We start from the raw sequence: 13,556 nt of genomic DNA on the forward strand, positions 1-13,556 counted from the left end.
AATGCACATGATGCTCATGCTTTTGATTAAAGATTTCCAGTATGTATTTAACTTCCCACACAATCTGGGATTCTTACCACAGTCTGATGGTTGACCTGGATCACCTCGTCCCCAGCGTGGATCTTCCTCGTCAGGTCTGCGGGCGACTAAACATAATACATAAACAGCCAAGGTCAAAACCAGATAGACCGCTTTTATTGAACTATTCTCAAAATGCTGTGGAAACTGGGCGGCGCTCTGGTACCACTCGTGGCTGATTTCTGCACCAGATGAACACTCAAAGATCAGAATCGTGAGAAAAAGCCTCTCAGTGTGTGTGACTATCAGCAGAATTGTTTTTCATGTCACGAAGATGCCAAACGAGATAAACTGGTCATTATAAACGATGATTCAGGTTGTGATTCAGGAGTGGGGACTGGAGGCGTGAGGATCCAACGGTGGCTGTGATGCACGTGTGTTAGTCACTGACTGAGTGTGTAAGTGTGGTGAAAAGGTAAAACTTGTTTGTGTGGAGTGCAGAAAGAAACTATCCCCTTTGCACATGAGCAGCTCTGAACTCCCTCACATGATGTTACTCAGGGTGCCCTCAGAGAGGAGGATGAAGAGGAGGAGGATGAAACTTACAAAAGCTTGTTTAAGAGTACTGGCAGCGAATGAATGAATTTCAGCACTGAAACTGGATAAAATTGGCTCCTGTCCTACTTACATGTTCTGTGGTTCCAGTGATGACATGCAACCCATCATAAGTAGACTTGATGTACATTCCCTGGGTTTAAAAAGAAAAGAAAAATGGTGGATAACAGCGTATTACCAGTTCACACATCGAATACATTCCCAGACAGACAACCCAAGAAGCCGACCACAAGTTCGAGGTTCAAAAAAAAAAAAGAGGAAAACAAAAAAATGTTCAAGAATCATTCCTCACCAGACCCTCGCCTGGATTGATGTTGGTCAACTGGACTTCTTCCAAACAAGCCGACTGGCTCATCAGGGGGTCAGAGGTGGTTCTCACGGTCTGATCACAGATGGTGTTCAAAATCTTTGACTGCAGAAGAGAACGCCAAACAAAATGCCTCAGTGGTCAAAATAATAAGCACAAGACTTTAATAAACCTCTCGCTGTGATCACAAGTGCTGCACTTAATCATCCAAAGATCAAGTTATTGTGTGTTTTACAGGTTAGAACTGGCAGTTAGGTTACATTCCTCCTATTCATACTATATGCAAAGACCTGTGTGCCTGACATTAACCTCACTACTGTGAGGTTTAATGCTCTGTGAGGGGCCATTAGTGTGCTTTTAAGTGGAGCGACCTCAACGCATAGGATTGAAATCAGTCCTTTAAACACACCTCTTCTATGTTCCTTTCTTGGTTAATGGCAAATACTATAATTTCTCATCATTAGAGGGTTTTATCGTATATACTTTATGTAGAGTTGATCTTGAGGAGTATAAAGGCAAGAAATAAAAATAAATCGGACTCGTGCCAAATAAAGAATAGAAAAAAAAGCTGGTGACAAAGAGGAGCAATGAAAGAAAAGTGAAGAAAAAAGCTTTTAAAACAAAGACGTCTGTAATATGAATTTCAAAGAAAGATAGAAAATGGTAGAGGAAGCCCAGTGTTAGCCCACGGAGTCTGGAGAGTGTCAACAACAGGAAACACTGATTGATGGCAGGGCCATAATAGACCCACCTCCTCCTCTGGTCTTCTTGTACACCCGCCTGCTCTATTCACTCAAAAATCTGACCTTGCTGCTGAAAGCAAGTCTGACACAATGCCCAATTAAAAAGACTTAAAGGCCCATTCCCCACAATACTGGAACTTCCAGGTCAGTTCTTTGTTTGCAAAGAGATGCAGAGTACTCACAACTTCCAGGATCCTTTCTTCCATCTCATAAACACTGCAGTCCTGTTGCAGAGAATAGAAACAGGGAAGAGGAAGAAGTTAGTCGATGGCTCGAGAGCGAAAAAGCAAAAGCATGAAGCAGGGTTTGGGTAAATGGGATATAATCAGAATCCTACATATAGAACTGAGAAAAATGAAAAAAGCCACAAATAAACAGCTTTTAGCTTTAAATGACCGCTTTGCTTAAATTATGTGGATGCTTTAATTACATAACACCCTTTGTGGTTCAGTTTACTTATACTGGAATGAAAATACCATAAGAACAGTCATACAGTAACTATGCGCAGATGACATGGTGAGAAACAGTCGGGAAAACATGTCATCGTGCTCAGAAAACCCTCTTCCAAATAGTCTGCTGGCAGAGAGCAAATATTTGGACGCACGGCCGCTTTCTTCGTTGCGACTGGGTGGGCTAGTGGAGGAGGGGAGGTCCTCTGAAGACAAAGCTGTGATCTTTGCAGATTTTATCAGCAGCTCCTTCACCCAGTCAGCCCAGTCAGCTGGGAAACTGTCCACTGGCCCTCTCCAAGTGTCAGCTAGACAGGACACAGCTGTGGCAACAGCCCCACTGACAACTGTGTCGCTGGCGGGGAAAGAAGGGGGGGGGGGGGGGGGGGGGTCAGTCTAGAGTAACCCCCCGAGGGATAGCATCCAACAAATCACAGGTGACATGCTTCTGTCGAAACCACAGAGCACAAAGGTATCAGTGTGAGGCTCGTTCCCCCAGAACGCTCACAAGCTACAAACCTGTGGATGGAAAATAAAGGAAAACTGTTGTGATGTGCACAAAGCCAGCTCTGTTGCTCTTTGTAAATGCATTGTACAGACAGCAAATAGGGGGGTCAGCCATGTTTTTCCATATTTCCATAGCTTGCACATTCCACTGGGATAAAGCGGGGCGTTTGTTTTCAAAACCATTGGCTTGTTTGCACTAACGAGATTTGCGCGACCGTCTGTGGCCGTGAGCGATGGCTTCGCATCAAAGCAGAATGCATGCAGTGCTCCCTAAATATTCCCTTCGATCTGCGTTTTACCGTCTGTTTGAAGGATGAAACTCATTCGGTGAAGGTTCATACATGCGGCTGCCATGTTTCCCTTACTTTGGGGAGGAAAATGAAAAAACAGTATAAACACGAGGTAGGAATAAATGCAATTATAATACATTTCCTGTGACATATATTGGTCCCCAAAAAAATCATGTTTCCAAACAATCTAATTCCAGCCAGGAATATATGGTGGTTTCAGCAAGAATTTAGCTGCTCTTCCATAAACAAACAGCTGCATATTTCTTTTACAGACATGTTTGGATCGCTGCTCTCTTAACTGAGCCAAGAAGGATGAACTAAAAATACATATTTCAACGTTTAGAGGTCGTGAAACAAAACAGCATGTCATTATCAGCTGGCACGACTCCCATCAAGCTTTAACATTTACAGAACTTCTCCATAGTATCAGATCATGAGAAAACGATATCATAGACTTAGACTCCTGGCTTTATTTCTCATTTCTGAGAACTGTTTGTGCTTCCAAAGTAATCCCACATCTTTGTCAGGACCAAAGTAGTCACAATAGACGAGGGCGAGATGAGAAAGAAAGCACTGCGGCTGAGGACAATTTCCTGGGTGTACTGATCCCTGACATTATGGACTTGATCTCACAACCAGTGTGGATCAGATGACTCTCTGGGTGCAGCTCTCTGGGCCTTTGATCAGCCACCAGAGAAGATTTGCATGGTCGGGCAGTGAGGTGCATGGCTGAGAGTGGAGCGCTGGCACGGTGCCGAGCCTGGACTGACTTCACACCTGCAGGAAACCAAGGCCACGGACTGCAGCATGTCACACCTGGGCTTCTCACGTGATGACAACGATGGACTTTATCGTTTGCAGAGAGTTGAACTTCCTTCGTCATCCAGCGGGAAGCGTAAACTAAAGACACGCGGGATTGATGAAAAATGCATACTTTGACAGAGAGTGACCTCCACGCTGACGGGTCAGCCAAGAAGGACGATGCATCCAGTGTTTTATGGCCTTGTCCCATTGTGTGTGCAAACACAGGCTTCATTCAGGCAGAACACATAAAGTGCGATCTCAAAAGCCCCGATTTCTGGGCAAACCTCACGCCGTCCTCCCCCATCATAAAACTAATCACCGTGGCAGACTCCTGTGCAACTCATTTTATTAACCAGTGCTTTCCATGCTAGCCCACTTGCTCTAAAGAAACAAGGAATCCAAACGATTCAGACAAATCGGAAATGAAACGAGGATTTCTCTGAGCCTGTGTGCTTTTTTATAAACTCGATCATGGGATTAGTTGGAAATCGCCCATCCTCATCAGCTGCTGCGAGCTGGCTTAAAACTAGCAAGTCGAACGGCATGTCTCTCCAGCTGCGAGAGGAAGCTAATCTCTCAAGCCTTGCAAGAACCTTTCAGCACCTATCAGAAGTTTATTCTCCACCATAACCTCTCCACTTCACATGGCAGTGTGAGAAATGGATACCCCCACTCCTCCTGGATGACCATGACCGATACACCCACAGTAAATCACCAGAGGCGCTGAAATCCCAGACTCTGGCGAGGAAATAGGCACTCTGGGAAAGGAATTTATTTTGATGCAATAACCCTCTGAAAAAAATGACACCTGCACTCTCAGGAGCCACTTTCGCTGGCAGCGTAAAATGAGTTTCTTATCGGGATAACCCTTGAGGGATAAAAGACAAGCGGATGAATTGATAGGAAAGAAAACCCAGTCAAATAAAGTCTTCCCCATATGCATGAGCAACCACTACTGGTTTCATGAAACTGGCAGAAGCAGGAATAACTATACTGATGCAATTCAAGAGCAACCCTCTGCAGAAATATAAAAGGGTGGTTGCCGGTGCTCTGCGCTATCTGTTAGCCATCTTTCCAGCAGTCTGAAGGACCACCTCCTCAATCCTTTCACTAAACCTACACACAGGAAATGCTTCCAGACGGTTTGGTCTCCCACTGGGAGCATCTCGGAGAAGCAAAAACAGGAACCACATGGCCCGAAGGAGTACAGCAGCCCGGGGAATGTTGGCAGCCACCTCTAAAAGAGCGCTAGTGGGTTTTATGAAACTGGAAGCACAAAAGCAACATTTACCATTAAACGTCCCCACACCGAGGGGGTCTCCTCATTAGCCAGCACGTGGAGGAAAAGATCCCAAGAAAAACAGCAGCATTTGCAATAATGTGCTCAGACTGCTGGCTTCAGGCTCATGTCATGGCTGCCAGACCACATTTCCCATAACACTCTTCTCCTACACATCTGTGCCCCTGAGCTGGTATGTGCTCAGTGGAAAAAAGCTATTGTGTGTGTGTGTTTCTGCTGAACTAACTAGCATGCAGACCTGCTGAACTGTGGTGGTGAGCTCCAGGCACAGCTGAATGATCTTGTTCTTGGTGGCTGTGAAGTCACTGATCCCTGTAAGAGGCGTCCTGCGAGCAGACAAAGGAGGAAAGAGAGAACATTGGAAACAAGCGATGGACTGCAGAGATGAGCTCAAGTTTATTGTACTCGCTCAGATTGCTGTGTTTGGCCACCGACAGGCTTGTTACTCGTTTCTATGCAACCATTCTAAGTATGCAACCATTCTGGTGCCAGCTTATACTTTTCTGTCTTTTTCTCACCTCACTCTATCTGAAACATGTGCTTCAAAAACCAGTTTGTAGTCCTTGGAATATGTCTGACTATATTACAAATCTTGAAACAAATAGCACTTACTGGCCAGTAGCACAAAAAAATAAGGATTACTTTATTTGTGTGCCAGAAATACGTCTCTATATATTTTATTGTTAATAAACAAGAAACTTGATGCAAAATCATTAAACTGCCGTCTGACCAGAAACAGATCTAATACCAAATGTGCAAAGACTTGTTTGCTGAGCTAATGTGCTGTACAAATACATTATTATTAGAGTCAGAGAAGCCTAATGACCTACAAACCTGAACCATAAATTTTCTTTGGCTCTGCTTGCACTTCAGCATCACAAACCATTTAAACAATGACATCAATGCACCACTTTAGCCAAGCCTGTCATAAAAAGGAGAAGCTTAATTTGAGCCAGCTAACACTTAATCCTGGCAACCTGCTTAATATGCTCGGCTTTTATGGCGTAATGTGTTTTGGAGCAGGTCAACAGGAGCGCACAGGACACTCTGCCAGCTGGATATAACGATAAGCTGACATGCAAAAGGTCTTTATAATGCTGAAAACGAACTCTTATGTCTGATCATAAACAGACTCGTTTTTTGAATATCAAATTGCATCTTTATTTCAAACTAGTGTGATCGAACGTGACACTTCCGCCTCTCATTAAGGCCGTGACAAAGTGTTACCTGTCGAGCCACGCCAGGAGGCTCTTTGCAGCACCGATCAGCTCCACCACGGAGGTAAGAAAATCGTTAGGTGGCTTTCGCGAGGCGCTTCCATCGTAGGCGGGGCTTTTCCTGCGGTCGGCCGTGGCCATGTGCAGACTGTTGGTGGCAGCTCTCATCCTCACTACCAGATTCTTCAAGTTATCCGACTCCACTCCGTAGTTCTGAAACAGCAAATTAAACATAACAGAACGGTTTAAGAGCACACTCATCATCAATCCTTCTACATAGTCTACCTGCGAGGCTTATGGTCCCACCCTGTCAAAACAAGTTGTGTCCCGTCCACTGAAAGGCTGTAATCATTGATTTGACAGATATGCTTTGAGTTCACTTGTCTGTGAACATCGTGAACAAGACATCACTCCCACCCAGCTCTAGATTTGTTCTGGGGTGTGAGTACTTGTGCCATCACCTGATTCTTATCAAGCGGTGTGAAGTTTTCATTCCTAAGTCTAAGCTGTTTCCTGCATACATTCCTCTTATTTAGAAGAGGAATGTATGCCGGTCTCAAAGATCAGGGAGTACACTATAAACCAGCTGTGAAGTGAGCTGCTGCAGGAAACCTGGGCAGCAACAGAATTCACCTTTTATCAGAGTCGGCAGTGTTTAAACTTTTGCATTCTTGCAGCTGAGAAATTGGAATAATGTGTTTTTTCCATATGTACGCAGTGGAAGGGCAGCCTGGCTCTTGTCCTGGTAAATATCAGCTTACAGGATGTTGCATCGCTGCCAGCAAACGCTGCACTCTGAGTGACATGCCAGGAGCTAAATATGCTTTGCAAGGAGTAACACGGCACGTGTTTGGCAACCAACAAACGAGATCTGCAAGTGGTTAGCGTCTCCTTTTATTCCACCGCCCCTCGCCAACATGGGCTCAAAAACATATATTTGACCAGTTTTAGTCTCCGGGGACACACTGGAATAATCAGACTAGTCAAACAGTAGCTGAAGGCAGCATTATTCACGCCACACTTGGCATGAAATGGTTTGTTGAAACACCATTAAGGAAATGCAAACATGATCAAGGAATATGTGAAAAAAGAGAGAAAAGTCACTTGGTGGTTTTATTCTCATTCGGTGTAACTTTAGCACCAAGGCAGCGTGGCTTTTTCATTAGCAGGCTAATCACACCGTCGCAGCGGCTCTGACTGGCCCACAGATGTCCGCTGAGCTAAAAACCACGTCTGAGCAAAATCTGCGTTTTCACTCAACCCATTTTTCATCCTCACAACATTTCAAGTCAAATTTACATTCTTGCAGTGTCCTTTTTCACCACACCAAGCTAAACAAAAACCAAGATGGCAGATTTTATTTTTGAAGTAAGGCCTTTCTGGGGCTCTTTGAAGACGTTATTCGCTGACTTTAGGCTCCTCAGGAGAAATCAAGAACGGTTATCACAACACGGTGCTTCCTCCCCTCAGACTTGACTATAAAGGACATATCTTTAAGCAATAGTACAAACATTTGCAGCAGGCCCATGATGAAGCCGTGTTCAATGGCTGCAGCTAATGCTTATGTGATGATAGAAGTGTTGACTTTCAGCACCGACTCTGCAGAAAGCATCAAGGCTCGTGAGAAGACCAGTAAAATGAATTGATGTGTTCTTTCTTTGTCTCTAGACAGCAGTTTGGTCTTGATCTCCTTTGAACGGATGGAGGACGAGTACGAATGCTTCCTAAAGGTTTGCAGCGCTGTATGTTAGCTCATCTTTCATCATGATTTAAGTTTGTAACTATTAACGAGACAAAGATGTGCACACATGCATAAACATTTAAAAAGCGAGAGCAAAGCCTTGCAGCAAAGGGCCTCTACGTCAACAGGAAGTGTCTGACCTCCCAGTAAATTTAAAAAAAAAAAAAAAAAAAAAAAAAGGGGAGAAAGTGGGTGAAAGTGTGAGAGTGTGTGGGGGTTTCGGGTGCTGCTGGGCTGCGTTCCTGTGAGTAGCAGTGACCTTGAGTAAAAGCTAATTGAATCGGGGGCCTCACTTCCTCCCATGAGCCCAGTGGAAGGTTGAGGCCCGCTTCTTAATAGGGAAACCCCAAACGGACAAAAAACATTATACTTCAAGGCTTCAATCAGGGGTGAAAGGTTAAGGACAGTGCACCAACTACCAAAGCACAAACTGGCAGCATGTTTTACCGTAAATCTTAGAGCAAAAGCACTTGAGATTCCACTTTGTCAATGCAAAAGATTCCAGGGATGAATCCAAATCTGGGCCTGGTTACTGGGATAGTGCAACACATGGTGCAAATTTTATGATAAATAAATCCAATAAAAAAAACCCCAATGAATACGTGCTGAATGCTTCCATCTGTTCAGTGCGGTGACTACAGGTAGAGCACTGATAGGAGGCAGGAGCTTATCGTGCATTGATGGAAAAACTGTCAAAAACTGTGTCAAAGGGAAGAGATTAACATATTTTGCATATCACTCACAATTAAACTGATAAATAGACAGGTAGGACATGAGATTAGATACTTCAGCGTCCTTCCTGTAGATTGTGTATATTAATAGCTCAGTTCATGTGACTCTATTCCAATGCAAAGAAGCTAAGGAACGATAATAAGATCCAAGCTAAGCGCACGTACACTTGCTTTATTAAGAATGCACGAGAACTCAAATGTGGCTTTTGTGCGCTAAGAAAAAAAAAAAAAGTAAAAGTAGCTCCAAATCTATTCTACCCACAATTTTCCATTCCGCCTCATGCAGTAGAAGATTTAACATTTAAATAGCTTTGAGCAAAAATAACCATGCCACAAATGATTAATGTAAAGTGTTTTAAGAGCGCACAGAAATGCTGACACTGATCAAAACGCGGGGACCACAAGCTTGGACTTTTATGGCACAGGAAGTGATAAAACTCCAAATCGATCCCATCTGCTGGAGAACCTGTTTCTCTTTCAGCTGGAGCGCGGAAGGTTTCATCACTCTTTACTCGCCTGCAGGTCTCAGGCAGACACATTTTAGCTGGAAGCTGTTCTGGGATCTGTGGTGATGGACAGCAGATCAGCGTGACTCAAAGTGAGCAAGAGGAGCCAAACATGGGATTTTGATACTGAACCGGGAGAGATTCAGCATGGAATTAGGAGTGAAGATGATTGCAGGAGTAAGCACGAAACCAACTTTTCATTTCCTTTGAGACTGATGAACAAACAGCTTAAGTACATATGTATTTGGTGCACATATAGCGAGAAAGGAGGAGGAGCTTCTTATTTTATCTGTCAAACACATCTAACTGCCACTGCTAGCTACATGTTGCCCATTAGGATCAGCTTCTGTTATCTCCCACATCTACAAACTGCCACACAGCTGTGACACCTGTGACCTGCTCTTCTCCAGTGTCCTCAGGCTGCTTCATGTGTCGCGATGCGTCCACACCCTGCTGAGATGTGTGGGAAACGATGAGCTCTTCTGCATCGCTAGTTCCTTTAGCTGCCAGACCAGAAACTACCAGTTGAGTTTTTAGTGAATGAGAGCGAGGGGGGAGGGTCAGGGACCAACAGAGCCTTCCTGAGGTACAGCCTATAAAATCCTCACATAGATTCAACCAGAAACAGATCTACTGACCAGAGCGCATAGCAGGTCGACAGCCTCCAGCACCAGCTCCTGGTGGCCAATCCTGGCAACGCCGAGCTCTTCCAGGTCCTGATGTGTGATCTTCAGCAGCTGCTCGCCACTGATCTTCTCCCGCTCAAAGTTGCTAACGTACTGCTGCAAGCTGTCATCCAAACCTACAACACACACAAGAAGGAAAAGGGAAAAAAAAAAACAGCAAATGAGGATAATCTTACCAAAGTATGTTGATGTCATTCACAAACCTTTTTGTCGCCATGCAAAACAAAACCACAAAAATCAGGTGATGTCAGGTTTTTTAGCACGTTCCAAGTGTGCGTGTGCACTGTCCAGATAAGGAGCAGGTGGGATGGCTATCTTTGCTAGATAAACAAACCATAAACAGAGTAACGGTTGAGAGCGCTCAGTCTGTTAGACTGGTTAAACAATGGGTGGCTGTATTTGTGTGTATGCATGTTAGGTCTATGTGGGTGTGGGTGTTTGCAATAAGTGCGTCCGCATCATGGGTGTCCCCTTGCTTCTATTCCAAACTCCACTAACAAATGACTTGGACTGTGACACCAACTGCTACAGTCACTGAACTTACAAGGATGCAGCTCACACAGCCTCCTCTCACACTGCATATGATTTCAAAGCTGTGCATTATAATAAACAAATGCACAAAACATGCCCTCCCTATGCATGCAATGCACCCCTCAGGGGACCAGAAAGTAAAGTTCAAACAACAGAGGAGAAAATGAGCCTTTGTGTATTTTGTGAGTGTGTGTAGCTGTGGGTGTGGAAGTAAACGCCATCGCCTCTCGCCATCAAAGAGCGTACACAGAGGCGGCAGCTGCAGCTACATGGCCCTGCGCCCCGATTCCCTCTGAAAGACCCGTCAGCTGCAAGACTCTCCCACTCTTTCAGACCTCAGCACATGCACGAAGCACAACTGACATTACTTAGCGTGGTGCATGATTAGGTGATATATTTTAAGTGGGGCATCCAAGTTCAAAAGCGACTTGACAATTTTAGCCTGGCCACGTGCGACATCTGCAGATGGGTCCTTATCAAACGTAGAGGTATGAGTGAAGTCCTGTGGGTTTATTCTGTGGTTGCTTTTGTCTTTAAATGGCACCTCATATGTTTATGTCCCTGTGGGGCTCAGTTCGTGCACCTGTTGCCGAGAGTTTGCATAAAGCAAAGACAAAGGTGTGCATGTGACAGTCACTCCTGACCAAACAATACCGAATTGCATGCAAATACTTGTAGCATGCATTCTGCATTAAAACGCATTAAAGCATGAATACAAGCACAACAGTTTAAAAAAGCCATAAAACATATTTTCAGAGTTATGGACTCAGACTGAAATTAAACCATTTTGGTGTTGTGGGCAGGGCTCAGTTTAAAAAGTTCCAGCCACCAATCAGACGACTGTCGTCAGGTGACTCAGCGAGCTCTGCAGCCACAGAGTTCCCATGAGGTAAATACTGTCAGGAGACCTCAGGACATTTTTATAATCACTTCTCATGATGTTTTTTTTAAAGTTATGTCAAACTCTTTAACACCTGTTGCATGTTTCATGGTAGCATTCGACTTTAGAGCGAATCTTTCTGTTCACATGCCTATAAAAGAGCACCTTTCAGACACATTAAAACCTCATTATGGTATCAAAGTTCCCTCTGACAGCAATTTTAATCCTTCAGAAAATATAATCCATGTGTGAGAGCTCAAGTCGTCTCCACTGAATCACAGAGAAAATCCATCACGACTCGTTAACCATTAGCCTCCATACAAGTCAGGTCCAGTTAGGCTCATTACATTTTTCTCATTCCTCGGCATGCTAATCTTAGGCAAGACTTTCAGAGAATTTTTAGGCTTAACCCTCGACTGGCCGGTGTTCTGCGAGGGAATCCACTTCGCATTGTAGGAAAGGGGCTGAGCACTGGCCTGAGCCCACACTGACATGAACACAAGCCAAGCACAAACACAGGGCCAGTCACTTAATGCGATTAGATGAAAACAAAGTCGTGGGTCTGGACGGGGCAAAGTCTCCCTTTCCTGCTGTGTTAAAAAGGCATTTCCTGTGGAATGGTGCCACCGTCCTTCCACCAACAAGGGAAAGTTGTGGTTTAGGCTACAAAAAGAGTTGAAGGGGCTCCAATTGCAGGATCTTAACTGTTTGAAAAACACAGAGTAGATATCAGAAAACACTCTGGAATTAATTGATTGACTAACTGATGAGGGGCTATCCTCTCCTTTAGCTTGTTTTCACTTTCATTCTTTGGCAAGAATTTTCCTAGAAGTTAGAGCTGTAGGCATCAGGAAAATCACTCCGTGATGTTCTGGCTTAGGTTTAAAATGTTTTTATTTGTGCTAAATACAGAAAGGGGACATTTCCCCCCTCTGACACTTAAAAAAATAAAAACAGTGAGGCTTATAAAACATTTATTGTGCCTCAATCAATGGCTGTTAGGGCGTGTGTATGTGTGTGCGAGACTATCAATTTTCATTAAAGGGCAGAGAAACCAGTAAAAGAGATAGAGTGTCACGTTATTGTGAATTGAGTAAAGGGGGAAGCAGAGGGGAGGAGTGTGTGAATGCTTTTGAAAAGCCTGCACAGGATGAAATGCTGTGGAGGTTTATGGACTCTGAGAACCGCTTGGCAAATGTCCTCAAACCAGAGCGAGTGCATGTAAACCGGGAAGCAAAGCACCAAAACACCAGACAATCACTTACCTCCTTCTATTTACATCATCAAAAAGTCTAAATTACTGTGTGCATTTTGACAGCTGGTTCGTGCTTCATCATTCTTTAGCTCAAAGTTGTCCAGTGTGAGATGTGACAATCTGCTGTTTTCCACTTCATATCAGTGTAAATGCATTTTGCAGGCTAACTTAGCATTCTGAATACTTTAGCTTAAGCTGTGAAATAATAAATCTCACTTTTCTAAAAGTAAACTGAGTTTGCTTGTCAAAGTTCTCACATTTCAAAATCTGAACCAAAATCTCGCAGCACTAAGAACTCCTTCATCCTGAGTCTGCAAATAAGTGCTTCATTCCCAGCCCACAGAGGCTCGATCATCCAGGTAAGGAAATCCCAAAAAGTTGATTCTGTTCATCCGGGAACAATCAGAGAGAAGGTGTGAGAGTACCAGTGTCACAAAGAGTTTAAAAAGGAAGAATGGAGAAGACAGACTGTAATCACTGACAGTGCAGAAGATGACTGACAAATGCCAGGGTTAGAGGTTAGAGGTTAGGGGATCTGGCTGTGCCTAATGTGGCACCTGCTGTTCAATGTGGGGTCTCACCACCACACACTGTTTCGGTAAACAGTGATTATGTGCCAAACAGGTTAGCAGCAAAGGTTTAGCAGTACAATGGATAAACCTTCAGGACAGCAGGACAAGAACTGGACAATCTGGACAACATAAATGGAACTAGACCCGCCTAGTGGCCTTTAAGCTCTGCAGCCTACTTAAAGCCTGTGTAAGCACACAGTTCTGGCAATATAAACAGAGCACATCCTTTTGCAAAAGGTTAGTTTATTCTTATCCTAATCTCAACAATTGGCTGTTTTTTTGTCTAAAGCACAAAAGAGCCCAGGACTCTGTATTTGTGATGAACAACATTAAACAACAGCAAACAGGATTGAACAGGATTTCTGAAACAAGTTCACATCTTTGTCCCAAGGAAAAAAAAAAAA

The 13,556-nt window shown here is 44.0% G+C and overlaps 1 protein-coding gene across 1 annotated transcript in view; it reads right to left on the reverse strand.

Moving 5' to 3' along the window:
• The window catches only part of LOC146685809 (connector enhancer of kinase suppressor of ras 3-like), a 43,521-nt gene that overhangs the window by 18,790 nt on the left and 11,175 nt on the right, over positions 1–13,556 (reverse strand). Inside the window, exons 2-8 of the mRNA XM_085440658.1 lie at positions 9,867–10,030; positions 6,261–6,463; positions 5,272–5,359; positions 1,866–1,907; positions 926–1,045; positions 707–766; positions 78–146 (exon numbers count right to left, since the gene is read on the reverse strand). Coding sequence (XP_085296784.1) covers positions 78–146; positions 707–766; positions 926–1,045; positions 1,866–1,907; positions 5,272–5,359; positions 6,261–6,463; positions 9,867–10,030 — 746 coding nt within the window. The remainder of the gene's footprint in view (positions 1–77; positions 147–706; positions 767–925; positions 1,046–1,865; positions 1,908–5,271; positions 5,360–6,260; positions 6,464–9,866; positions 10,031–13,556) is intronic.

The sequence above is a fragment of the Copadichromis virginalis genome, linkage group LG19 (assembly GCF_057382275.1).
Source record: "Copadichromis virginalis isolate Kocher_CV1m ecotype Utaka linkage group LG19, C_Virginalis_male_GT1.1, whole genome shotgun sequence".
Lineage (NCBI taxonomy): Eukaryota > Metazoa > Chordata > Actinopteri > Cichliformes > Cichlidae > Copadichromis > Copadichromis virginalis.